Source organism: Acinonyx jubatus, chromosome E2 (assembly GCF_027475565.1).
Source record: "Acinonyx jubatus isolate Ajub_Pintada_27869175 chromosome E2, VMU_Ajub_asm_v1.0, whole genome shotgun sequence".
Lineage (NCBI taxonomy): Eukaryota > Metazoa > Chordata > Mammalia > Carnivora > Felidae > Acinonyx > Acinonyx jubatus.
In genome coordinates this window covers 4,312,764-4,337,768 of record NC_069396.1, presented here as the reverse complement: position 1 = coordinate 4,337,768, position 25,005 = coordinate 4,312,764, and the positions used below count along the sequence as shown (strand labels likewise).

Genomic DNA, 25,005 nt, shown 5'->3' with positions numbered 1-25,005 from the left:
CCGGTAACCAGAGTAGGCGGAGAGATCCACGTATGGAACCTCCGAGACACCGTCCTGTGATGTGAGAACAACACAGCCTGGCTCTCCGCACTTGGAAGGGAAGGCAGCTTCGGGCAGTACCTGTTAGGCGTCCACGTCACAAGTCCGAGAACGTTCCCGCACCTGTAACCTAGAGGGAGCGGTGGGTGTTGGGAGTGGCCGGATGAGGAGGGACCGCGGGGAAACAGTTATTACCCCCGTCACGGGTGTGTTGGGAGGAAGGGAAGAAGGCGATGACACACGGCAGGACACAGGCTGCAAAGTGGCCTGCGGGGACCTGGCGGTCCCCCCCACAGCTGCTCACACCTGCTGAGCCCTCAGCCCACCTCCCCTCACCCGCACCACTTCCCCTTTGAGGCTCGGTGCCCGGCCAGCCCTGTCTGCCGACACCCTCAAATAGACCAGCTACGTCACCGATGTGCCTGGACGGCCTCCCTGTACTGAATTTCGTGGTGTTTCTGACGTAAACAAACCGGGCGGTGTGTGGATCCCGAGGCCCCCGGAGCCTGATTGGTCTTCCAGGGATGGAGACGCTGCTGCCTGGGTCTGACGTGGCCTCGTGCCCTCCAAAGCACGTGGCAGGCAGACAGCACTCCGCAAACGTCTCCCGACCTGGGTTGCTTGAATTGACCCATTTTCGTTGTTCACGTGAACTGATTTGTTGATTCCGGTGCCGTGTGGTGATTAAAAGTTCGGGCTCCGGAATCAGACCTAGCCGCAAATCCCAGCCCTGCCTCTCAGCCACTGTGGGACTTTGGGCAAGTTTCCTAGTCTCTGAACCTCAGTTTCTCCTCATCTGGGAAATGGGCATGATTACAGACCTTCCCTTGGAGGAGGGTCATTGTGACCCGCGAATGAGAGCACATACCCAGCGCACAGTGCGAGATTCGTATAAGCCCTGCCCTGGGGAAGAGGCCACGCTCCTGCACTTTTCCTGATTTCTCGCTTTTCTGAAAGTAGGACCCCCCAGAGCACTTTAGTCGGGATGCATCGCGGAGTCTCTGGGACCCGCCCCATCCCTGGACCCATCAGTAGAAGTGGGAGCCCCTCGCATGGCTGGGCGCTAAGCATTTTCTAAAAACACGGAGCGAGCAGTCTTCCTGGGTGGGAGGCCTCGGTGGGAACTCTGGGTCTCCTGGAACGGCGCCCCGTCCTCTTAACGTCCCATCCCGAGTGGTGGCCGCCCTCGTCCGCACTTGTGAGACCGGGAAAAGGGGGCTCAGAGGCTTCTCAGGGCTGTCTCAAGATCACTCAGCTAGTATGTGGCAGACCTGGGATTCAAACCCAGCTTCTGTCCGCGTTTACAGGCTATGCCTGAGCAACTGGGCTGCCCCTACGGGACGGCCATTTTTAAACCTATCTGCTCCGGACCCACAGGAAGAAAGAAAGGGGGCAGGGAGAGAAAAAAATCAAACGTTGAGGAACTGTATTTAGAAAGAAAAAGAGGCAGGAAAGACGAACGAGGAAGAGAGATTGCGTTTTTAGGGATTTTATTCATAAAGAAAGACGGTAGGTAGGAAGGAAAGGAGAATGGTAAGTTTTTAGAAGTTGCCTTTGCTAGGCCACATTGTTTGGTAAGTGATCTCTGCCCCCGCTGTAGGGCTCAAAGCCACACCCCGAGGTCAAGAGTGTGCTGCTCCGGCGACTGAGCCAGCCGGGCGCCCCTGTAGGAGCTGGCATTTGAAAAGAAAGAAGGACCGCCACAGGGTGTGCACCGAATCGCCCTCGTTTCCCGCGGGCTCTGCCCGCCCGCGCGCTCTCGTTTCCTTAAGTGCGGGGGGGGGGGGGGGGGGGGGGGGGGCGGGGCCGGGGGCGGGGCTGCCGGCCGAGCCCTGACGCACGCGCGCTCTCGGCCGCAGGTGTACCACTGGGCGGACCACTCGACCACGGTGCTGCAGCGGCTGAACGAGCAGCGCCTCCGCGGCCTCTTCTGCGACATCGTCCTGGTGGCGGACGAGCAGCGCGTGCCGGCCCACCGCAACCTGCTGGCCGTGTGCAGCGACTACTTCAACTCCATGTTCACCATCGGCATGCGCGAGGCCTTCCAGAAGGAGGTGGAGCTCGTGGGCGCCTCCTACATCGGGCTCAAGGCCGTGGTGGACTTCCTGTACGGCGGGGAGCTGGCGCTGGACGGCGGCAACATCGACTACATCCTGGAGACGGCGCACCTGCTGCAGATCTGGACGGTGGTGGACTTCTGCTGCGAGTACCTGGAGCAGGAGGTGAGCGAGGACAACTACCTGTACCTGCAGGAGCTGGCCTCCATCTACAGCCTCAAGCGGCTCGACGCCTTCATCGACGGCTTCATCCTGAGCCACTTCGGCACGCTGTCCTTCACGCCCGACTTCCTGCAGAACGTCTCCATGCAGAAGCTGTGCGTCTACCTGAGCAGCAGCCAGGTGCAGCGGGAGTGCGAGCACGACCTGCTGCAGGCCGCCCTGCAGTGGCTGACGCAGCAGCCGGAGCGCGAGGCCCACGCCTACCAGGTGCTGGAGAACATCCACTTCCCGCTCATCCCCAAGAACGACCTGCTGCACCGCGTCAAGCCGGCCGTGTGCTCGCTGCTGCCCCGCGAGGCCAACTGCGAGGGCTTCATCGAGGAGGCGGTGCGCTACCACAACAGCCTGGCGGCCCAGCCTGTCATGCAGACCAAGCGCACGGCGCTCCGCACCAACGAGGAGCGCCTCCTGTTCGTGGGCGGCGAGGTCTCCGAGCGGTGTCTGGAGCTCAGCGATGACACCTGCTACCTGGACGCCAAGAGCGAGCAGTGGGTCAAGGAGACGCCCCTGCCGGCCCGGCGGAGCCACCACTGCGTCGCCGTGCTGGGGGGGTTCATCTTCATTGCCGGCGGCAGCTTCTCCCGGGACAACGGAGGGGATGCGGCGTCCAATCTTCTTTATAGGTATGACCCCCGCTGTAAACAGTGGATCAAGGTGAGATTAAAGCCAGATTATTTCTTTACTCTTGAGGACTTTTGCTCTCTTAACCTAGCCTTGGCTGCCCCCTTGCTCTCGGGCCTCGGCCCCCGTCCGGCCTCTGTTCTGACCGAGGCGGCGTGAGGACACAGGGGCGTGCCCGGCCCCCGGAGCCCGCGCCCTGCCGGGGGCGGGGGAGGGGCGAGGGAGGGGCGAGCGGCCGCCACGCAGGCGCAGGCGCAGTCGTCCCGCGGCGCGGGGCCCTCCAGTAGAACTTTCTGCGGGCGACACAGACGTTCTGCGCCTGTGCTGTCCGATACCCCGGCCACCAGCCACGTGTGGTGACTGAGCGCTCAGAATGCGGCCAGTGGGACCCAAGGACTGAATTTGGGGTTGTATTTCACTTGAACTAACTGACGTCTGTCTGAGCGTAAATGGCCGCACGAGGCTGGTGGCTGCCATGCTGGATGGTGCTGGCCTACAGGTTGGACCCAGGGTTCGGACGGTGTTCCCCCAGAGTCACCCCAGAGCTCCCCCTTCGGGAAGGGTTTGGAGCTCGTTTAAGGAGGCCACGGAGGCTCCCGCCTGGTGGCAGCCGTGGCCCAGCAGGTGTGGCGAATTGTGGCCAAGGCTGGGTCTCGGTGTCAGGCCCGAGTTCACACCCCAGCTGCGCTGAGTCGCTGCTGGGGATTTCAGACTGCTTCCTCGCCCTCCAGATGTCCAGCTTCCGCCTCCGGAAACGGGGTTGGTAGGGGGGCCGTGGACATCCCGAGGTCAGGGGCTGGGGCTGGTGGGGGTTGGCAAGGCCCCGGCACAGAGAAGGCAGTCCTCTCCTCCCACAAACACCTCCCCAGACCATGACCCTCAGAAACCGGTCTGCCTTTCTGCCCGTGCCTCTGCGCTTTTACTTGGTGATTTTATCTGAGCGCGAAACTCGGAATGGGCTCCGGTGACCTTTCTGTTTTATTCTCGAAAGTCTGCAAACCACCCTCCAGCGTGTAGGTCCTGCCCCTCGAAAGAGGCCCCCTGTTTGGAGCCCGTCCCCGAGAGCTCCGTAGCAGGGGCGGCCTGCAGGCGCCGTCTCCTTTGGGACTGTGTTCGTTTCTGCGTTCTGCTTGGATTATTTAAAAAAAAAGAAAAAAATTGAGTCTTTTGCTTTTTAATTTCCCGCTGATTGCCCCTTTCTGTCTGTCAACACGATAGCAATCAGCATTAATTCTAAAAGTGTCTGGTGTGGGAGGAGCAAGAGGAGAGAGATGAGTTTTTGTTCCAGGAAACCACTAAACCGGTCATTCTGAACCGTATGTTCTGTGGAATCCGAGTCCACAAGGTCAGCCACTGCCCAGGCCGGTTGGGGGACTGTGTTCTCTGTCCCCTTCCCGGGGGACAAGGTCTCAAGGGTTCTGGGAGCTCTTGAGAAGTCCTGTCCGAAGAGCCCCTCTTTCGTCAAGGGTGACTCCCTTCCCCAGACGCGCTTGGCCACTGCCTGACCTTCCTGGGCTGTGCGTCCCACAGCACGCATTTGGGAGCCAAGTGCTCGATGCTGACGTTGTCCCGAGCGTGGGGAAGGGAAGGTACAGGTGTCCCGCCTCCGCAGGTGGCCTCCATGAATCAGCGCCGCGTGGACTTCTACCTGGCCTCCATTGAAGACATGCTGGTGGCCGTCGGTGGCCGGAACGAGAACGGAGCTCTTTCTTCAGTGGAGACTTACAGCCCCAAGACCGACTCCTGGTCCTACGTGGCTGGCTTGCCGAGGTGACTGGGGGGCGGGCGGGCAGAGTCCTCAGGCGGGCTCTACTCTGGGGCTCTGGTTGTCCACCTCGTCTTCTAGATGTCTTGGCCTCTAATTTCAGGAAAAATCTCCTGGCTTGTAGATAACTCTGGGTAGACTGTGGGGGCAGAGGGCGTGGTGGTAACAGGTCAGGGGACAGACCATCCAAGTGCAATGTCACCTCTGCCGCCAAGACAGACATCCCTCAGTTTCCAAGTCTGTTCACTCCTGGAGCTTCAGGGAGAGAGTGTTAGGTTCAGATAGCGAGGGCTTTCCCGAGAAACATCCCTGAGCGTGGACCTGGGTTGGTCCTCGAGGTGACAGAATAGGGCTGTTGGGAGCGAGATGTTCCCAAGGAGCCTCCCCCCCCCCCCCCCCCGCCGCCGCTCCACGGCATCCAGCGCCGGGGGGCTCCCCGGGGTGTCCCAGGGCTCAGAGCTCCTCCTCCTCGGTTGCCCTGCGTGCCGGTGTGCACTCAGGGAGCCCCTGTCACCCTGACGGGTTTAGCAGAAGGTGCCTGCCACTTAACGTCAGCAGTTCCCCGTGGCTGAGCGTGCAGGCACGCGTTCCGAACCAGTCTTGCTGTGGAACGCGTCCGGTGGTCTTGGGTGCGTCCCCAGGAGCTAGACGGGTGAGCGGTGTGAGCATTTGGTGGTGAATCCCACTGTTCTCCAGTCCCCAGTTACTACCACCTTCGTGTGGAGGTTCTAAGAAGCTGGTGGAGCAGTGCCTTTGGCACTTGGGAGGACCGTGTGTCACCTCTGGGCCAAGTGCTTGATATGAAGAGTCCCTTGATACCCAGGGACCTGGTGGGGTGGGGGTAGGCGCCCATATAATCTGTCATCCAAACCAGGATGGCAGTGAACGTTAACTGTAAATACCGACCCCGTCACAGGCAGACCGAGACCTGTGATCTCCTTAGGTTTTTTTTTTTTAATCATCCCATTTTACAGATGGAGGAGTGAGGCTCAACGATAGTGGTAAGAGCCTCTGCGGCCATCGCGGTGGGCCAGCTGGAGTGATTCACGTACCTAAACGCTAAAACAAACCTGATTTTTTTCTTTCTAAATGGGCCTTAGGGGTCCGAGGTTGGAGTAAACATAGTCCATGATGCCGTAATCGTTAGTGCGTGTGCTGAGCTGTCAGCACAGAGCCCGACGCAGGGCTCGAACCCACCAACTGAGATCACATTCCGAGCCGAGGTTGGACGCTTAACCGACGGGTCCACCAAGGCGCCCCCACACGGCACTTTTTAGAGCAGTTTTAGGTGTACGGAAAATCGAGCAGAAGGTACAGATCGTTCCCATAGACTCTCTCCCCTGAGCTCATTCCCTCTGCGCTACGTTTGTTACAACTGACGCACCCAGGTGGCTACAAGACGCTCACCGAGGTCCGCGCTAAGCGAAGGCTCGCTGTGTCGCCTGTGCTGTAGGTTTGGACAAATGTCAGGGGCGCGCCTCCAGCCACGCGTGTCACACAGTGTTTTCACTGTCCTGTGAGCCTCCTGTGCTCCACACATTCATCCCACCCAAGCTCCGGGCCCCGACGGCCCAAGGGTTTTTTTCACTGCCCCTGTAGTCTTTTCTGGAATGTCGCAGAGTTGAGGCTGTGCTTTGTTTCGTTCCCGTTTGCTGTATAATTTGAAGGGAACCTACGAGTGCCTCAGTCACACGGTCCCATTGTGTTTAGCTCTTACTCGAGGGATCTGCCGTGTCACTATCCCCGTCCTGACACGGGGAAACGGGCTCCTGGCACAGGCCGGGCGGTCCGGCTGCCGAGCCACGTGCGCACTTGCCCGCCCGGCTCCGCCGCTTTCTGTCCGGTGACAGCTGCCATCTGCAAAGCGTGCGGGGGCTGCCCGCTCCCTCCGTGGTCCCCTCGGGGCCCCGCGGCCCCCTCCCTCCCCCCCCCCCCCCCCCCCCCCCCCCGGCGAAGAGGGAAAGCGCGGGGCCCCGGCGCGGCACTGAGCCCCCTCTGTGTCTCCGTCCGTCCGTCCGTCCGTCTCCGCAGGTTCACCTACGGCCACGCGGGCGCCATCTACAAGGACTTCGTGTACATCTCGGGGGGGCACGACTACCAGATCGGCCCCTACCGCAAGAACCTGCTGTGCTACGACCACCGGACGGACGTGTGGGAGGAGCGGCGGCCCATGACCACGGCGCGCGGCTGGCACAGCATGTGCAGCCTGGGCGACAGCATCTACTCCATCGGCGGCAGCGACGACAGCATCGAGTCCATGGAGCGCTTCGACGTGCTGGGCGTGGAGGCCTACAGCCCGCAGTGCAACCAGTGGACCCGCGTGGCGCCCCTGCTGCACGCCAACAGCGAGTCGGGCGTGGCCGTGTGGCAGGGCCGCATCTACGTCCTGGGCGGCTACAGCTGGGAGAGCACGGCCTTCTCCAAGACCGTGCAGGTCTACGACCGCGACAAGGACACGTGGAGCAGGGGCACCGACCTGCCCAAGGCCATCGCCGGCGTGTCCGCCTGCGTGTGCGCCCTGAAGCCGCGGCTGGAGGACAAGAAGAAGGGCAAGGGCAAGGGCAAGAGGCACCAGGACCCGGGCCAGCGACCCCGCCCCCCGCCCCCCGCGCTGGGCCTCGAGGGGCCCCGGGCCCCGCCGCCCCCCGCCGGAGGCCGTAGACCAGCCACGACCCCGTAGCGTCCGGACCCATCATGTACCTCCTAGCAGCCTTTTTTACTTTGATGATGCTTGGTGTTTCTATGATATCACAGTAACCGATTAAATATTCTATATCATTTTACGTATCCTCTGCCTCGAGTCATTGAACCTGGGCCCAGGCAGGAGACACAACCCTCCTCTCTGTGCAGGGCCCCTTCCTCCCTCGCGATGAATCCCCGGGGATCCCCCCCCCCCCCAGTCCGCACCTCCCTCCACTTGGCTTAGCTTGTGCAAAATTCAGGTTCCGGGGCCCCACTTGAGAAGTATCCGTTGTAAACGTACCAGGAGTGAGGGCGGAGGGCGTGCCTGGAAACTGTATTTCAACCAGTTCCCGGAATGACTGAGCACTGGCCACGTCTGGCAAATCGCGGGCAAGGCCAAGTGCACTCGTGTCGTGAGTGGGGACACAGAGACCCCGACAGGGTGAGTGGGTGACTGAGTGACGCTCACTAGACAGACAGGACCTGGGACTTCTCACCAGGGAGGTGTTCCCACCGGGATTTCCGGATCAGGTGACTCTTGTTTCTGAGTAATCCCATTTTCCTGACGGATAGCTCTTCCCGAATTCTGAAAGGGTCTAGGTAATCCAAAAACTAAAAAAAAAAAAAAAAAAAAAAAAGGCATGAAGCTCTTTTATAAACATTTTTCTGTAATTTGTGCTTTTTGCTTTATTTTTCCTGAACCCGCTGTTAACTTACATTACTGATGTACTGAGCCCCCAAAATCTGTGTTCCTTTCTCAGGAAAGAAAGAGTGGGCATCCTAGAACTTGCCATTGTTTTCTGTGGCTCGGCACCAAGAAGCCCTCGGGAGCCCCTCCGGGAGCCGGCCGAGTACACGTTGCTCCCAAAGGAGGCTGTCAGCTACCCCCCTCTGCCCCCCCCCCCCAGCTCAGCAGTCCGCTGCTCAGCCGTTTTGTGCTGCTGGGCAAGTTTTAACAGGCCCTGGCTGATCCCTCATGCAAGCGGCAGGTCAGAATCCGAGGGCCCGGCTGCTTCAGTCTGTTTAAGCTAGCAACGCGTGTTCAACCCCTCCTCTTGAGATGTGTGACCGTCCTGTGCAGATTTCCTGCAGGTGTCACCAACGGTTTGTGCCCTCGAAGGCGAGCTGGGGACTCTTGCCCAAGCTGCTGTGGACACAAGGACGTTGGGAAGATAAGAGCGTGCCAAGAGCCAAGGGAAGCGTTCGTGATCTATGCCTTGACAAAGATCAGATTGCAGAGACGAGAACACCTCAAGATTTATTGTTAACCTTGACATTAGAATATGACTCTCAGTTAACTTCCTTTAAAACGAAAAATTATCTCCTTTGTACTTCTTCTCCTTTCCCAGAAAGGATTACTGTGATTTTGAGCAGCTTGGGCGTCGAAAGCTTCAGTACCCGAATCGTGGCCCTCTGTTGTTAGTGGGGTGAGGGGTCTGCTGACTTAGCTAGTTCTGTGCACGTGGAAGTCCCTAGAGGCTTGTTGAGAGGTTCTGCAAGGCATGCAAACAATCAAACCAAAAACTCTATACTCTTCTTGGAGCTCCACAATACTTTGCTGTATTAAAGGCTCTGAGAAGTCCTGCATTAACTTAGCATTCCATCAACCCTGCGTTTCCGAACTTCACTGAGCCTGAAACCCTTTTTGTGTGTGTGTGTGTGTCTTCTATCTCGTACAGCCCTCCACAACATTTGTTTTGCAGAACTTCTGCCCAACTTTGGGATAGCCTACCCCCTTCCTATTCCAGGAAAGATTTCATTCCGTGAAGACCCTTGAGAAGGCATGGAACCCGTGGTCTTTTCTCCCCAGCTCAGCCTAACTCGTGAACAGAGAGGTGGTTGGTGGTTCAACCAGACTCCAGGGGAATCAACCTAGATTCCACGTGTGCTTTGGGCAGCAGGATGGCTTTGACCTTGGGAAGAGGCGAACCCTCAGTTTTTCGCTGAAGCCAGCTCTCTTATTTTTGACCACCAGGTCATGTCCCGGGGTAAGGGCGCAGCGCTGGTCACTCTTCTGATTTTCTTGCGCCTTGTGGATTACGTCCAGTGTCCCGCACCTCACGCTTCGTGACGTCCCTCTTGCCGCTCTGAAGGCACTTTGTTATTTACGTGGCTTAGAATCTAACATCACTAGCGTTGGGAGCGTTGTCTTAAAGGTGAGGTTGAGAAGTTCCTTCTCGTAAACTAACGTCACCTAATCGGGGGTGGTCTCCCTGTGCCACGAAAGGTTTTGGAGCCTTTCTCAGGGGTCAGTGGAAAAGAGCCTCGGGACCGAGGAGCGGCGTCTGGGCACCAGCCCGCGCAGCGATGGGACCCATGGCAGCTGTCCGAGGTGTTAAGACAGAAGTCGCGGGAGGAAACGCTTCCCCCCCCCCCCCCCCATGGGCAGAGCTTGGGGAGGTCCTCCTGCAGAATCATGGGAGTGTGGTTTCCCACCGCAGCGACAGAGACTGGGTTTCCGGCGGGCGGCCCCCCTGAGACACAGCGGCACCGCTTTCGGTCTCTGGGGGCACCCGGGTCATTTCCGGCGATGGTTCGAAATGAGCGTGGTGGGCTTCCGTGCAGGTTTGGGGTTGGTATTTTTTTGGCTTTTTGGGGTTTTTTTCTCACTTTGAAAGAACTACAGTTTTAGGTTCCCAGTCGTACGTCTCGAGTTTGCCCCTTCCCCGACGTCAGAACCCTGTTTGCCGAAGACCTAAATGTAACACCAGAATTGGAAGGAACGTGGAAAGCGCTGCGACTTACCGTGTTCTTCCTGCCGTCGGAACATACGGAGGTCGTCTCAGCAACTTGTTCTGTGCGTGCGGCTCTCAGGGTTTCTCACGTTAGATGTGAGGCGTTAACATTTTCCCATTTTAGAAAGGCGCCCGGGTGGGGCTTTGTAGGTCTCCATCTGGGCAGAAAACCTCGGTGCGTGTGTATCTGTATCGTGAATGCCCCTCCCCTTGCTGCTTACTGATAAGGTGACCTCTTGGCGACATAGTAGAAACCCCGGAAGCCAGCCCTAAGGGGTGTTCAGTTCGGGGTGCAAACCCAAATGCCAAAGGGAGTGGAGTCTGTCCTCTGAGGTCCGGGGTCCCCACTCTGCTCGAGCGAGTTAACCTGCGGTTCAAAGTCCCTGGCCCCTGAGCCAGGGCGACCTTTCAGGGGCTTGCAGCACCGTGGGAAGTGAGGGACGCCCGCCCCCACCCCCTTGTAGAGTTGTCAACCTTCCACCATTACCCTGGTCCTCGTGGCGCGTGGCTTGGCCACCACCTGCCTGAGGAGCAGCTCACGGGCCTTCTGTGTCTCTGAGCTTTCGGCTAGAATCTCAGACCGCTGCCCCCCCCCCCCCCCCGGGAGGGGCCCCTTCATCCTTGGCCTCTCCACGAATTCTGAGTGTCTCCGGAGGGGAGGGGAGGGGAGGGGAGGGGAGGGGAGGGGGCGGTGTCCTGCCTCCGGCATAAACCCCTGGAGCGCAGGGCAGCTCCAAGGGTACTGGGAGGTCCGGCCCTGCACAGCCACCCAGCCTGGCAGCTTTTCAAGTTGTTTGAAACATTTTGATACTTTTTGATACCCATGGCTGTGACCACCTTAGCTTCCCCCCCCACCCCCCCGCTGAGCTAGAGGGCACTGATTGGCCAAGAAGACATCCTCACTCCCTTAAGATACCCTTGTATTTCTTCTGAAGCTGCTCCTACCTCAGCGGCGTGCACAGAGGTGAAACCATCCCCGAGGACCGGTCCAGTCCGTCTGTCACCTGTCTCACACGGGTCACTGCTCGCCGGGGCCCTCATCCACTCCCGTCCATCCCTTCTTTTAAAGACACTTCAACGCGAAGTCTGTAACAGCGAACCGTCCTGTGCTTGACAGAATTACTGCCCTCAGCTCGGAGGTCCGTTCCTCTCTTTTTTAACACGAATAGAATCCGTGGCTTCTGACGGTGCGTCAAGGTCTCAAGAAGTCTTGGTTGCCTTGGTTAAAAGAGGTGAATGAACGTACAGGTTCGGCGGTAGAGTGGGGCCGAGGGGATAAACCTTCCGTGTCCATTTTCTTGGAGAAAAGGAACCCAGTGACCCGATGTCATCGTCGCAGGTTCGCTTGGCATTGATTGGAAGGGAGACCCAAATCCTTTGGGGTCGACTGAAGTTTGTCATCACCACCAGCCCCCCCCTTGGAAAAGCAGTAAGATATTTGACCGTTAAGTAATTCCCTGGTATATTCTGGCTACTGATGTTATCAAAATCTGTAACTGTATGTGTGTGTGTGAGTGTGTGTTTTGATTCGTTGCTTTTGTATTTGTGATTTTATGACACTCGGAGGTTTTCTGCGTCTTACCTCTTTTTAACTCCTTTCCTGCGCATTGATTTTCTTCCCCCCTCTGTTTTTGATTCCGTCCAGAATATTCACTTCCCAAAACGCATTAAAATGGCTTGCCTGCTAGGGTATGGTTTATTTTGTAATTATAGTCCCAGTCTTGTGTGGTTATTGTAATGATCTTCAGGCCTGTTTTCTCTGCCCGGGTGAAAAAGAACCCCTTGCATGTTGAGCCCAAATATAGTTTGGAAATTAACCAGACTGCCCTTTAGGACGGTGGGGGGCTGGGACGTTTTGAGGCTGCTCTCATTGTGCTTCTAATTACTATATTTTCCCAGGAATTTCATTCAGATCCTTGATTGCACCGCGAAGTCCTGTGACCTGAAATGAAGCTATTTGCTTAAATTTGTGTCAGTGGGGGTAATTTGATTAGAGAAGAAAAACAGAAACCAGGGGAAAGAAGCATAGCTTATGGCAAGCAATTTATTATCTTTTTTTTTTTTAATGTTTATTTATTTTTGAGAGACAGAGAGAGGGAGAGGGAGACCCAGAACATGAAGCAGGCTCCAGGCTCCGAGCGGTCAGCACAGAGCCCGACGCGGGGCTCGAACTCACAGACCGCGAGATCATGACCTGAGCAAACTCGGACGCTCAACCGACGGAGCCCCCCAGGCGCCTCGCAGTTTGTTGTCTTTATCAGAAAAAGAGCAGAACGTTTCTGTGAGAACCGAGTTTGCTGTATGTCCCACGGGCCCGAGAAGAAGACTGTCGCCCCTCTGCCCCGCCGGGGTTTCACGAGGCCGCCAGCAGACAAGCCCAGTCACGCTTGGGAACACCTTTTCCCTGTACCTTTAGCAGTTTGGCATCGGGAGGACGGTGGGAGGTACCCGCGTGCCCATCACACCTGGAACCTGGCCTAGAATTTGCCCCTGAGCCAATGAGCTGCCCCAGGCAGGCCCCAGGCCAGCAGATGCCAAGCTCACCAGGACCCCTTCCTTCAGCCTGAGAAGAATCTTGGGTTAGAAATGACGCTCTTCCCATCTCCCGGATGAGGAACCCAAGGCTTGGGCCGCATCATCTTCCCGAAGGTGAATTACCTTACCCGCCCAGCTGCTCGGTGCTTGTCTTGCCCTGGGTTCTCTGGAACCCAGAACTTGACACGAGGCAGGTGATTTATCTGGGGAGGTGGTCCGCAAGAAGCGGGCCGGCGTGAGCCCGGGGGGCGGGGAAGAAAGGCGGATGACAAGGAGTTTTATCTGCAGCGGAGTAAGAAACCACTCCCAGGTAGTGGCTTTAAATGATAAGAAGCATCGGGGCGCCTGGGGGGCTCCATCGGTTGAGCGTCCGGCTTCGGCTCAGGTCACGATCTTGCGGTCCGTGAGTTCGAGCCCCGCATCGCGCTCTGTGCTGACAGCTCAGAGCCTGGAGCCTGCTTTGGATTCTGTGCCTCCCTCTCTCTCTGTCCCTCCCCTGCTCACGTTCTGTCTCTCAAAAACAAATAAACATTAAAAAAAAATTATAAATGGTAATAAGCATTTACTTTGGGGACAAACCCAAGAGTCGACTGGGCTCCACTAGGCAGCCCTCTCCCCCCCACCCCCAGGAGATCTCACTCAGGGTCAGGGTCAGGGTCAGGTATCCATTCCCCGAGGCTCGCGGTGAGATGGGGCTCCTCCAGCACCCCGCTCTCGATCTCTCCTCCTCCTCTTGCCTCCCTACCCGTCCAGGCCCCTTGCTCTCTCTGGTTTCTCCACATGGTGGCCGCATCCAGATTTCTCACATGGCCACCAAAGGCTCCCAGACCCCACGTCCCAAGTTAGCAGCTGCACAGCTTCTAACACAGACCCGGCTCTTTTCAGCTACGGGTTCAAGCCCCGCGTCCGTCTCTGCGCTGACAGCTCGGAGCTTGGAACCTGCTTCCGATTCTGTGTCTCCCTCTGTCTCGGCCCCTCCCCCGCTCATGCTCTGTCTCTGTCTCTCTCTCCCTCTCTCTCTCTCAAAAGTAAACATTGAAAAAAATTGGTTTAAATGACCACCGCCACTCAAAGCCTCCATGTGAGGTATCGTGTCTCCCAAAGGTCCCCCTAGCATGCAGGTATGTGACCTGAGGGGATAACCAGGGAGGCTCTGAGATGCGTCCTGACTCACAGGTGGCAGGAGGCACAACACAGGTAAGTCTGTGACGGGCTGGGCGGAAGGCAGAGTGGGGGACGCACGCTTATCACTTCAGAGCCCCGCACAGGCCTGGTCCTCACCACATGTCAGCAGAGGCCGTGCCATCGTCTCAAGGACTTGCCCTCAATCCTGGAGGTCACCTTCTCCGTGGACCCAGACAACTCTGTGCTCACGAGGGTGACACGCGTTCACCAGGCTTCTGCACTGTGCCAGCCAGGCACCGCGGGGGGGGGGGGGGGGAGGGGGGTGGCTGGGGACACGGTGCTGATCACACCCCCGAGGTGCCAGCCCTAGTGGGGAGTCACAGACCAGTAAATGCAGGTCAGCTAGCGACACATGAACGGACGTACGGGAACCCATTGAACTGCACCCTTCAGAGGGGTCGATTTTTACGTGCGTGGATTATGTCCCCGTGTCTCCTGCATGGCGGGCGAGGAAGAGCGAAAGCTCTGAGTGAGGTGGGACGAGGTGAGGGTCGGGAGCTGGGGCTCGGACTCAGGAGGGAAGCGACTTGATCCCCTGTCTTCAGAGCAAAGCCTTGGCCGCAGTGGAACGGAGGGACATGGGGGGGTGGGGAAGGTAGGAGGAGGGAGACGGCCGTCTGCGGGTGGACAGGGCTGGCTGCTGGCCAGGGAGGTGTCCCTGACAGACCCCCCCCCCCCCCCCCCCAGGGAGGCGCCACGGCTGCCCCGGTACCTAAGGCCCTGAAACAAACCACACGTATTCCTGGCGTTTCACAATAACCACTTGTATCTTACAGCTCCGAGGGGAGGGGGGGGGCACCTGGGAGGTTGTACTGTTCCTCACAGCTCCCTGGGCGGGGGGGGGGGGGGGGTCCTCTTGGTGGCCCGGCCTCACTCCACAGCCGCTCCAGAGGGGGAGGCTGGCCTCAGCTGGGCCGGCCCAGCCTTTCCCGCAAGGTAGTCTGAGTGGAGACGCCCGAACTGTTGGGCTCAGCCCAACCCCGTTCTGAGACAGGAAGTGGAAGCCGCCGGGGTCCCTTTTCCAAAAATCAGCAGACGGTAAGACGTACCCTGTGTGCACAGTTCCATGAATTTTAACAGATAAGCAATCATTTTCTGCAGAAACTAAAGCCCAACCACGGACGAACGGACAAACTAAACGGACTCTAACTGGTCGACGAAATATTACATGGCCTTGAACGGGAGTGAAGCTGTGATCCAGGCTGCGTCATGGGTAAACCTGGTGAACACCGTGGCGAGTCACAGAGGCGGGACCCAGGGGGCTTGTGCTGCAGGATCCCACTTAACATGCCAACAGCCAGGACGCGCAAATTTACGGAGCCAGCAAGTGGATGAAGCATTGCTTAGGGCTGGGGTGGGGGTGAAGGGGAGAGGGGGGCAATGTTTCTTCTTGGTGGCGATAAAAATGCCCGCAAACCGATCGTGGTTACGGTTGCACATTCCCGTGACCGCGAAAAGTCGAATCCACTTCAGCGGGGTGAATTGCAAGTTGTGTGAGTTACATCTCAATATATTGAGTTGGTTAAGGCGTCAGAGAAATAATCCAGCCCACTCTCCGAGTTCCGAGTTTGGTCCCCCAGATAGCCACAGGTTGAGAGCCAGGAGACAAAGCTCCCTACCTGGGTTTTAAAACTGGAGACGGGGCAGCTGGGTGGCTCAGTCAGTTAAGTGACTTCAGCTCAGGTCACGATCTCACGGTGTCGTGAGTTCAAGCCACGCATCGGGCTCTGCGCGGACAGTGTGGAGCCTGCTTGGGATTCTCTCTCTCCCACTCTCTCTGCCCCTCCCCCACTCACACTGTCTGTCTGTCTCTCTCGAGCGCGTGCTCTGAAAGTAATTACATAAACGATGAGAACAGAGGCAGCGTTCATTCTAGGCCTGTGGGGCAGCACCTCTGTGTGTGGGGGGGCCCCAGGGCACTGGTCCTCAAACCATAGTCCCCTGGACCAGCAACGTCACCATTACAGGGAACTCGCCGGGCACGCAGATTCTCAGGCCCCACCCCAGGCCTGCCGGATCAGGCCTAGCCACGTGTATTGTCACAAGCCCTCCCGGTGAGTGTAGCCCGTGCTCCGTCGGGGACCACCGCCCTCTGGAGGTGTCTGTGTCCTATCTCCAGCCACAGACCTTTCTGGGCCGCGAGTCTCCGACAAATCGGGTGACCGTGGCCCCAACCCGAACCGTGGGGCTCCTCTCTGGCGAAGCACAGCCCAGTCCAGGGGGGGCTGCAGCTTAGGGTCTCAGAGCAAACTCGCACGGGGCCACACACCTGCCTGTGCCCCAGAGAAAGTGAACGTCGCCTGTGGACTTCCTGCCGACGGGGCCTGGAAGCTCCGGAAGCTCCGGCGTGGCCCAACCCTCTGAGCGATGACCAGCCTCCTCGGCCCAAGGGAATCATTTGAGCAGGCACACCACGTTAGTGACTCCTCTTTCCCGGGGGCCACGGTACCACCGCCTCTGTCGTCTGAAGGCGCTAAAAATACATAACCCCCCGCACGCGGCTCCCAACTTCCAAGTGTGCCAATGCCCTGGGCCTTTTTTGGTGCCAGGCTGAGGTTCGAAAGATCTGGATTCCCACGCAGCGTTCGTCACGAGTGAGCCTCCAGCAAGGGGGTGGCTTCGCTCAGCGGCTCCTGTTGGTAGAACGGGGGCCTAGACCACGTCTCCGTGATGTCCCCGGGCAGGAACGCGGATTCTCGCGTTGGCTGTGTCACGTGCCTCCGGGGCGAGGCACCCCATCTCGTAAGTCTCCGTTTCTTGGGCTGTGACACTAGACGGATGGAGACGATTCGGGTCGGGCGGGGCGCCCCGCAGACAGCCCTCGTCCCCTACACAGCCACCTAAGGGAGTTCTGGTCAGGAGGGGCCTGGGAAATGCCCGAGACAGGATCCGCCTCTTGGGGAGTCACGGCAGGGTACACGGGTGCGTATTACAGCCTCCAAAAGTCCCACCAAGGACACCCATCTACCTTTGCTTAAACCAGGATCCCCCAAGCTCATTTGCTCCTGACCCCCCTTCGCTACTCTGTTAGTAGTGACAACGACTCCAGAGGCCGTGTGCCAGCACGTCCCCCTCTGGGAAATGGGCAGTTGGACGATTTCTGTGTCCCATCCCCTCTGACAGTCTAAGATCAGGCGACCCTTTCATCAGCCACATAGAGAGGTGCCACAGAGATACCAGGGGAGACGGTCAGCTGCCTTTGTAAGATATATTCCCCACGGAGGCTAGTGGCTTGATGTGGTTACTGGGTTTTTTTAAAAAAATTGTTAATGTTTGTTTATTTTTGAGAGAGAGAGATTGAGCAGGGGAGGGGCAGAGAGAGAGAGAGAGAGAGAGAGAGAGGGAGACACAGAACCCGAAGCGGGCTCCAGGCTCTGAGCTGTCAGCACAGAGCGGACGCGGGGCTGGAACCCATGAACCCGTGAAATCATGACCCTAGCCAAAGTCAGAGCCACCCAGGCGCCCGGGGTGTGATTAACATTTAAATTGGTGGACAGTGAGGAAAGCAGATCGCCCTCCACTGTGTGGGTGGGCTTCATCCAATCAGGTGAAGGCCTTAAGAGAACAAAGACTAACCTTCCTAGAGCAAGAGGTAATTCTCCAGTAGACTGTCCTCAGGCTTGAAATGCAACATCAGCCCCTCCCCCAGGTCTCCAGCCCACCAGCCTGTCCTGCGGATTCTGGACTGGCCAGCCTCCGTAATGGCACGAACCAATTCCTTCCAATCGAGAGAACCCTTTGGCTTCTCTTTCTCTGGAAAACCCTGACCAATAATACAACGCGACAACGCGAAACGTAGAAGGGACGTTAAGCTTGGAGATGTTCATTACTGTTCCTAAGAGTGAACAATTAGAAATAATACGTATGTAGGGGCACCTGGGGGGCTCCGTCGGCTGAGTGTCCGACTTCGGCTCAGGTCATGATCTCACGGTGCGTGGGTTCAAGCCCCGCGTCGGGCTGTGTGCTGACGGCTCGGAGCCTGGAGCCCGCTTCCGATTCTGTGTCTCCCTCTCTCTCTGCCCCTCCCCACTCTTGCACTCTGTCTCTCTCTCAAAAATAAATAAAGATTAAAAAATAATAATAATAATGTTGAGGAGCTTTTTTTTCTTTTTAAAAAAATGGACAACTAGTTGCATGGGAGATGCCAGCACACAAATCCAATATCCAATGAAAATCACTGTAACTCTTATTTCCCACGTAGTAGCTACATGCCAGGCATGGTATTGGATGGTTTTTTTTTTTTTATTTTTTTTTTTTAACGTTTATTTATTTTTGACACAGGGAGAGACAGCATGAACGGGGGAGGGTCAGAGAGAGGGAGACACAGAATCCGAAACAGGCTCCGGGCTCCGAGCTGTCAGCACGGAGCCCGACGCGGGGCTCGAACTCGAGGACCGCGAGATCGTGACCTGAGCCGAAATCGGACGCCCAACCGACGGAGCCACCCCGGTGCCCCGAGAAACTGGATTTTTAAGAGTAGGATTGGAGCCTCAGTCTCCTACCTCTGATTCTCCTTCCCATTTTTCTGAGGTCACAGCACTAGTGGGGCCAGCGATGGAGGGTGGTGGGGCGCCCCTTTCCCCCGCCTGGAAGACTACCATCCCCAGAATCTACCCATGAAGTTAAAGTCAGTATTATCATATAGCTGATATATCAGTAGTGCTAACAGGAGCAATATTATCTTACATGCAAATCCCTTTATTTAATCCTAGAGCAAGCACCGCATAGAAATTACCTATGAAATGGAAATTACGCCTTATTTTCTTTCAACGCCCATTAAAAAAAAAAAAAAAAAAGCATCTCAAATTGGAAAGAAGTAATCCATGTCACAAGCCAGTTAGTCAAAAAATGTCTGCTTGGCGTCCCCAGAAGGATCATCAAAACCCCCACCTCTGAGGAGGCCCTTAACACATACCAGGCACCGTGCAAAGCACTTTGCATTCGATGTCTCAGACGTATTCCTCATCGCCGTGAGTAAAATTCTTGTCGGGGGGCAGGGCTAGCGTGGTTTAAGCCTGGGAGCATTTAACTCGGAAGCGAGGCGCTCTCAGCCGCCGTGCTGTTGCCAGTAGAAGTGTGTTCTTAACTTCGGCTGTGGTGTTCGCGAAGCGTGTGGATGGAAGTGAAGAGAAAGACGAGATGTGTATACTGTGTTTGAAGAGCACTGTCGTTCCCTTGGCCGATGTTTCTCTCTCCCAGTATACTGGAAGCAATCAGAGAGGTTCTATACGTGCAGTTAAACATCTCCTCCTGGGCTGCCCCATATAACCAGTCCAACAAATCAAAGATATGGTGACATTGGCTACAGGAGAACATTGGCTGCCTGTCACCTGGCACATCAGTTGCTGGACTCCATCAGCTCAATATCTTCCAATTCTGTCCCCTTACCTACCTTCTCTCCAGTATCCTTTTCAGGATGGCTTCATTGGGAAGTCTGTGAATTCTTTCCAGCTTCAGGTACGGCTGCATCCAGGAGTTCACAAAGTGGCTCCAGCTTGGGATTCAGTTACAGGCTCTAAACTAGCTACAAGTCCTCCCATCTTTTTGTGTTTCTCTAACCTCACCGCCTTCCCACCCCTACCCCTGATGGTTGACCTGTCGATGCCTGAGGTATCTTTCTAGAATGAAAATCTGGTCACCCATGTGGGCCACGGTGGTTTGCTGCTCTAGGGAAAGGTCGTCGTGTTTGACTTACTGTTTACTCTTAGGGCTTGTCGAGTATCAGCAAGTTACCGATGGCTTTTTCTTTCTTTCATGAACCTCATCGACGTCAGTCCCTCTTGTCCTTCCCGGAACCCAATTCCCATCCTGCCGCCTCCCTCACTTGTGAGCTGAGTAAACCTCTGACATGGCTCGCGGTGTATTCACATGAGGTCGTGGTTTTAACTTCCTGAAATGATAGGTGCACAACAATAGCAACAGTGTATTCATGGCGCTCCTTTGGTGGCAAGGGACACGGTCCCAGTCCAAAGTAGCCCAAGTCTAGGGGCGCCCGGGTGGCTCACTCAGTTGAGCGTCTGACTCTTGATTTCGGCTCAGGTCACGATCCCGGGGTAGTGGGATCGAGCCCCGTGTTGGGCCCTGTGCTGAGTGCGGTGCATGCTTAGGATTCTCTCTCTCAAAAAACGAAAACGAAACAGACCTCACAAAGTAGCGAACGTTTAAAGATGGCGGGGGGGGGGGTCTCAGTTCACGTGGAAACGTGCGTTGTCTCTAGTTATCAGGCCTCTCTCTTCCTCTGTCTCTGTCTCCCTCGCTTCCAAAAAGAGTAAATCGCTTGTTGTGGCGTCAGACCCACATCTACCTGAATCCCAAGCTTGTGTGGTTTCCAATAATGCTGGTACTGGGATGCCCACAGCGGGTCAATAGGACTTTGTTAGCCTGGAGGGACAGGGAAGGGTGTTTTAGACAGAGGGAAGGGCACTGCTAAGCTATGGAGCTGTGAGAGATCGTGTGGCCTCTAGCGGCTGGCCAGCCAGTGAGGCCATGGCCAAGGCCGGAGAGCCCACGCAGTGGGTTTCATCCCAGGCTGTGCCTGCTAGAACAGCGTGGGACGGGGGGAGTTTCATGAAACACCTGTGCCCAAGCCCATGCCTGGAGACTTTGACCGACTCGGTCTAGGATGGGATCTGGCATCATTGTTTTAAACACACAAGTAGGGGCGCCTGGGTAGCTCAGTCACGTAGGGTCAGGGCGCCTGACTGATTGTGGATTTCGGCTCAGGTCATGATCTCACGGTTCGTGAGTTCAAGCCCCATGTCGGGCTCCGTGCTGACAGTTCAGGGACTGGGGCCTGCTTCTGATTTAAAAAAAAAACTAAAAATTTTAAAGTTTAGAAATTAAAAAAAAATTTTGTAATACTTAAAAAATAAAAATATAAGTAAAAACAAGAGGCAAAAACACCTCAGGAGGTTTTATTTATTTATTATTATTTTTTCCCTCGGAAGTTTTTTTTTTCCAATTTTTTTACTATTTATTTGTTTAATGTTTATTTATTTTGTGTGTGTGTGTGTGTGTGTGTGTGTGTGAGAGAGAGAGAGAGAGAGAGAGAGAGAGAGAGAGAGAGAAAACGAGAAGGGGGGGCAGAGGGAAAGGCAGACACAGAATCTGAAGCAGGTTTCAGGCTCCAAGCTGTCAGCACAGAGCCCGACATGGGGCTTGAACCCACGAACCGTGAGATCATGACCTGAGCTGAAATGAAGAGTCAGACCCTTAACCGACTGAGCTCCCCAGGCGGCCCTGAATCCGCGAGTGTCTTCATCTCGGACGTCTCAGACTCCAGAACTGCGGGAAATGCATTTCCACTGTTTATAAGCCGTCCAGTTTACGGTATTCTGTCATCGCAGCCCCAACAGACCGGGGGCATTTGATTATTTATGACTGCGTAACAGATCGCCTGAAATATAGTGGCTTAAGACAATCATCTGTCATGATATTGTGGAGTCACGGTTTCCATGAGGAAACACTCCAAGTACTTGAGAGAAAGGCTCAGCCTTGGAATTTACAAAGTGGGGCTGGTACCGCGCTCTGTTGGTCAAGCAAGTCACGGGGCCAGCAATTTAAGGGGAGGGACGCCGGCTCCGTCTCTCAGGGCACAGTGTCAAAGAGCTGGCAGCCGTCTGTAATCTTCCACACAGATGGCTCTGGGGGGAGTTAACGCAGGAAGAAATCCCCAGGGTGACTTGGAGTGTGGTGGCAGTAAAGGCCAGCCTGCTTTAGAGCACATTTCAAACGGGGAAAAAAAAAAAACCCAGCAAAACCATGTTTTGGAACCATCGGATGCGTAGTCAAAATCTTGATGTTTGGAGGTAAAGTCATCGGGGGTAAGAGATCTTAGAGATTTGGGGACATCCTCCCTATGTCTCCAGAGAAGTCCTCAAAGAAAGTGACTTGTCCTGGCCCTCAGGAGACCCCCATCTGCATTCATTAGCCAAGCGCTTCATTAAATCAGCACATTGATCATAAACTTGGTGTCTGAACACTTATGGGACAGGCGCTGTTGTAGGCTCTAAGGATATTAGAATGAACACACCCTAACCATCTCTGCTTTCATGGAGCTTCTGTTTTGGGGAGAAAGACATGTGTTAAGGAAAATAAGTATATGGCATGTCAGGGATTTGTTCTAAGGAGACAAAAGAAACAAAAAAGAGGATAAACAGTGTTGGGGGTAGGGTCCACTTTATCAAGGGCAACCAGGGAGGTCCTCGTAAGCGAGAACAGACAGGTGGAGAGGACATTCCAGGTGGATGGCCGAGCAAGTGCTAATGTCCTGGGGCAGGAGGAACAGCAGGGAGGCTGGTGTGCTAGAGAAGAGAGGGTGTCGGGGAAGGAGGACAGGATTTGGGGGTCAGGACCAGACCGTGGAGGGCCTCGTAGGTCACTGTGTGGCCTTCTACTCAGAGCGATGGGGGCCCGTGGAAAGTCCCGGGCAGAGGAGGGACAGGATCAAGTGTGAGTTTTGCCAGGCTCTCTGGCCGCTGCCTCGGGGTTAGATGGAAGCGGCAGGTTGGAGTGGTGGGATATTGCATTATAGGGTATTGCTATCACCCAGCCAAGGTGCAAGGGGCTAACTTTTCCGTTGCTAACTAGCTGGGTCACCTCATCACGTCTGGGAGATCCAATCGGTCGTGGCTCGGAAGAAAGAGAATCTCTGCTCCGGAGAAAGCGCGACCCTCGGAAGGCTCACAGCTGTTGCCTCCCTGTCTGGAGACTCTAGCTTATGGTTCTAATATTCTTGGGGCTCCAACTGTTCATTCATTCATTAGGTATTAGTGGGACACTCACCACAGGTCAGGGATCATGCTAGAGTTGAGGCTCTCATAGAAAGCAAGGCGTGTGTGGACCTCACCTCCCCAGGGCAGCCTCATAATTATCGGGGCAGAATGGGGGAACCTCGCGGCTTTGGCTAAGCAGCATGCGACGGGACAAAACATGATCAGTCTCCTGCTCTGTGTCCTCAGCGCCACGTGGCCTCCTCTATGGGAAGTCACACCTGTCAGGAAACCCCTGGGCGATCCCCCAGCTGAACTGTGCTCGCCGGCCACCCAGTTATTGCTTATTCAATTAATAATCAAAAATAAAGTCAGATGGAGACGCGTTAAGAGACAGTCCTTTCATGGCAGTGTCCTCAGCGTCGGTGACATTCTGGAAACAAACTACACCGACAGCATGAGCTAAGAACCTGCGTGTATCTGTACGTGCAGTCAGTAAATGGATACATTTCGCGTCACTTTCCCTCCCATCCGTCTCCAGCTTCTAAATTAATACTTGCGAATGCTAGCAGCTCCATGAACTTTTGCCAAATGAATAAATAGTGGGCTGATGCAAATACACAATGTAATCCAAGTGCCCAGCACACAGCCCTCAGTACACGGTAGACGTCATTATACGACCTGCCTCCAGTCCCCTGGCTGTCTCTCCAGCATCCTCTCTGCCAAGCGTCACGGCCGGTCCAGCCCGGCTTTCCAGGTACTACGTGGATTCCTCCAGCGTTTCCTGGACCGAGCTGCTCTCCACCTGCTTAGGCCCCACCGCAACCCTCGCGGGGTCGGTGGGTATGGGCTGCTTGGGACGCCTTGGTTGACGCCTCTTTGCGGTCCTCAGCTCACCCCACTCTAGCAGACAGATAGGATTTTTGTTTAACCCTGCCGACCCTGTGAGAAGAGAAACGGAGACTTCCGGCAGGGGGCTTGCCCACGGATCCCCTGCGGCTGAGCAGACGGACAGCTAGGAGCTGAGCTCAGACCCATCGGACCCCAAAGTCCACTCTGGAGATTCCTGTCCCGTCCATGTTTTTTTTTTTAATTGATTTTTATTTTTATTATTTATTTATTTCATTAAAATTTTTTTTAATGTTTATTTATTTTTGAGAGAGAGAGACAGTGTGAGCGGGGGAGGGGCAGAGAGAAAGAGGGAGACAGAATCCGAAGCAGGCTCCAGGCTCCGAGCTGTCAGCCCAGAGCCCGACGTGGGGCTCGAACCCATGAACCGTGAGATCATGACCTGAGCCGAAGTCGGACACTTAACCAACTGAGCCGCCCAGGCCCCCCCATAATTTATTTTTATTTTTATTAATTTCTTTTTTCATGTTCACTTATTTATTTTTGAGAGAGAGAGAGAGACAGAGTGTGAGCAGGGGAGGGGCAGACAGAGAGGGAGAGAGACAGAATCCCAAGCAGGCTCTGCACTGTCAGAGTAGAGCCCAGTGTGGGGCTCGAACCCACGAACTGTGAGATCGTGGCCTGAGTCAAAACCAAGAGTCAGATGCTTAACCGACTCAGCCAACCAGGTGCCCCCAGTCCCATCCATGTTAACAGCCTTCGGAAGAAAAAAAAAAAATTGAGAAGTCATAGTATTTGTGCTGGAGTGCTGGGGTCACGGATTATTTTTTTTTTTCTCAAAATCTCTTGGTTTTGTCATAATAATTAATCTTGCCTTTAGACTAGAAAAGATACTTATTTTTGTAGGCTGCAGGAGATTGAAGATTATTTCTTTTCCCCTCCGAGCTGCCTGTCTGGCGGAAGAGAAAAACCGAAGTTCGACGAAAGCCCATGAAAAACGAAGCTGTGCTTGGCCGAGTGGGGAAGGAAGGGCTCGCAGGGGCAACGGGACGGAGACAAATGAAGGGCGTTAAATGGCAACGTTGCCGCCTGAACTCCTCGCTAATGCGAAGGTGCCGTGGTTAATGGCTCGTTTCGTGAGACTGAAGTCGCCGGCACATCCGTCTCTGGGCCGATCCCGGGCCCGGTCCTCTGAGGCCGGCAGGATACGCTGGACGTTCCGGAAAATCAGTGGAAAATCAGAATGGCAGTGAGCCTTCTGTGAGTGAGCGCTCAGTGCCTTCTCAGGCAGGCTCAGAATGGGGAGTGCCATCCAGACCACTGGTGCCTCTCCCCTTGTCTCCGCTTTCCTTACCGGTGTCTCCCCTGGCGACGGGGACGTCCCCGCCTGGGGTGGTGCCAGGCGTGGGGGAGACAGGGACAGTGGGCGGGTGTGCTGCTGCTTTGCACGGATACATCAACTCGATCACGACTGCCAACCCAAAACGAGAGCGACGGCAGGACAACAAGAGGAGATATGGGCACCACTGCAAGGGCACGGGCTGGGAGGTGGCAGTCTGGGTCCCCGAGCGCTCCCAGGGCAGCCGGCCGGGCCGGAGTGCGGC

At 55.9% G+C, this 25,005-nt stretch overlaps 1 protein-coding gene across 3 annotated transcripts in view; it reads left to right on the top strand.

The window, feature by feature from the left end:
• LOC106985630 (kelch-like protein 36) overlaps positions 1-25,005 on the top strand; it is a 102,532-nt gene that overhangs the window by 5,004 nt on the left and 72,523 nt on the right. For 2 of the 3 annotated variants that reach the window (XM_027076323.2, XM_027076324.2), the window contains exons 3-5: positions 1,899-2,972; positions 4,552-4,709; positions 6,736-7,487. The exons of the other annotated variant lie outside the window; for it this stretch is intronic. In XM_027076323.2, coding sequence (XP_026932124.1) covers positions 1,899-2,972; positions 4,552-4,709; positions 6,736-7,384 — 1,881 coding nt within the window. In that variant the 3' untranslated portion in view covers positions 7,385-7,487. Of the gene's footprint in view, positions 1-1,898; positions 2,973-4,551; positions 4,710-6,735; positions 7,488-25,005 lie in introns of those variants that run through there. 3 annotated transcript variants of the gene reach the window in all.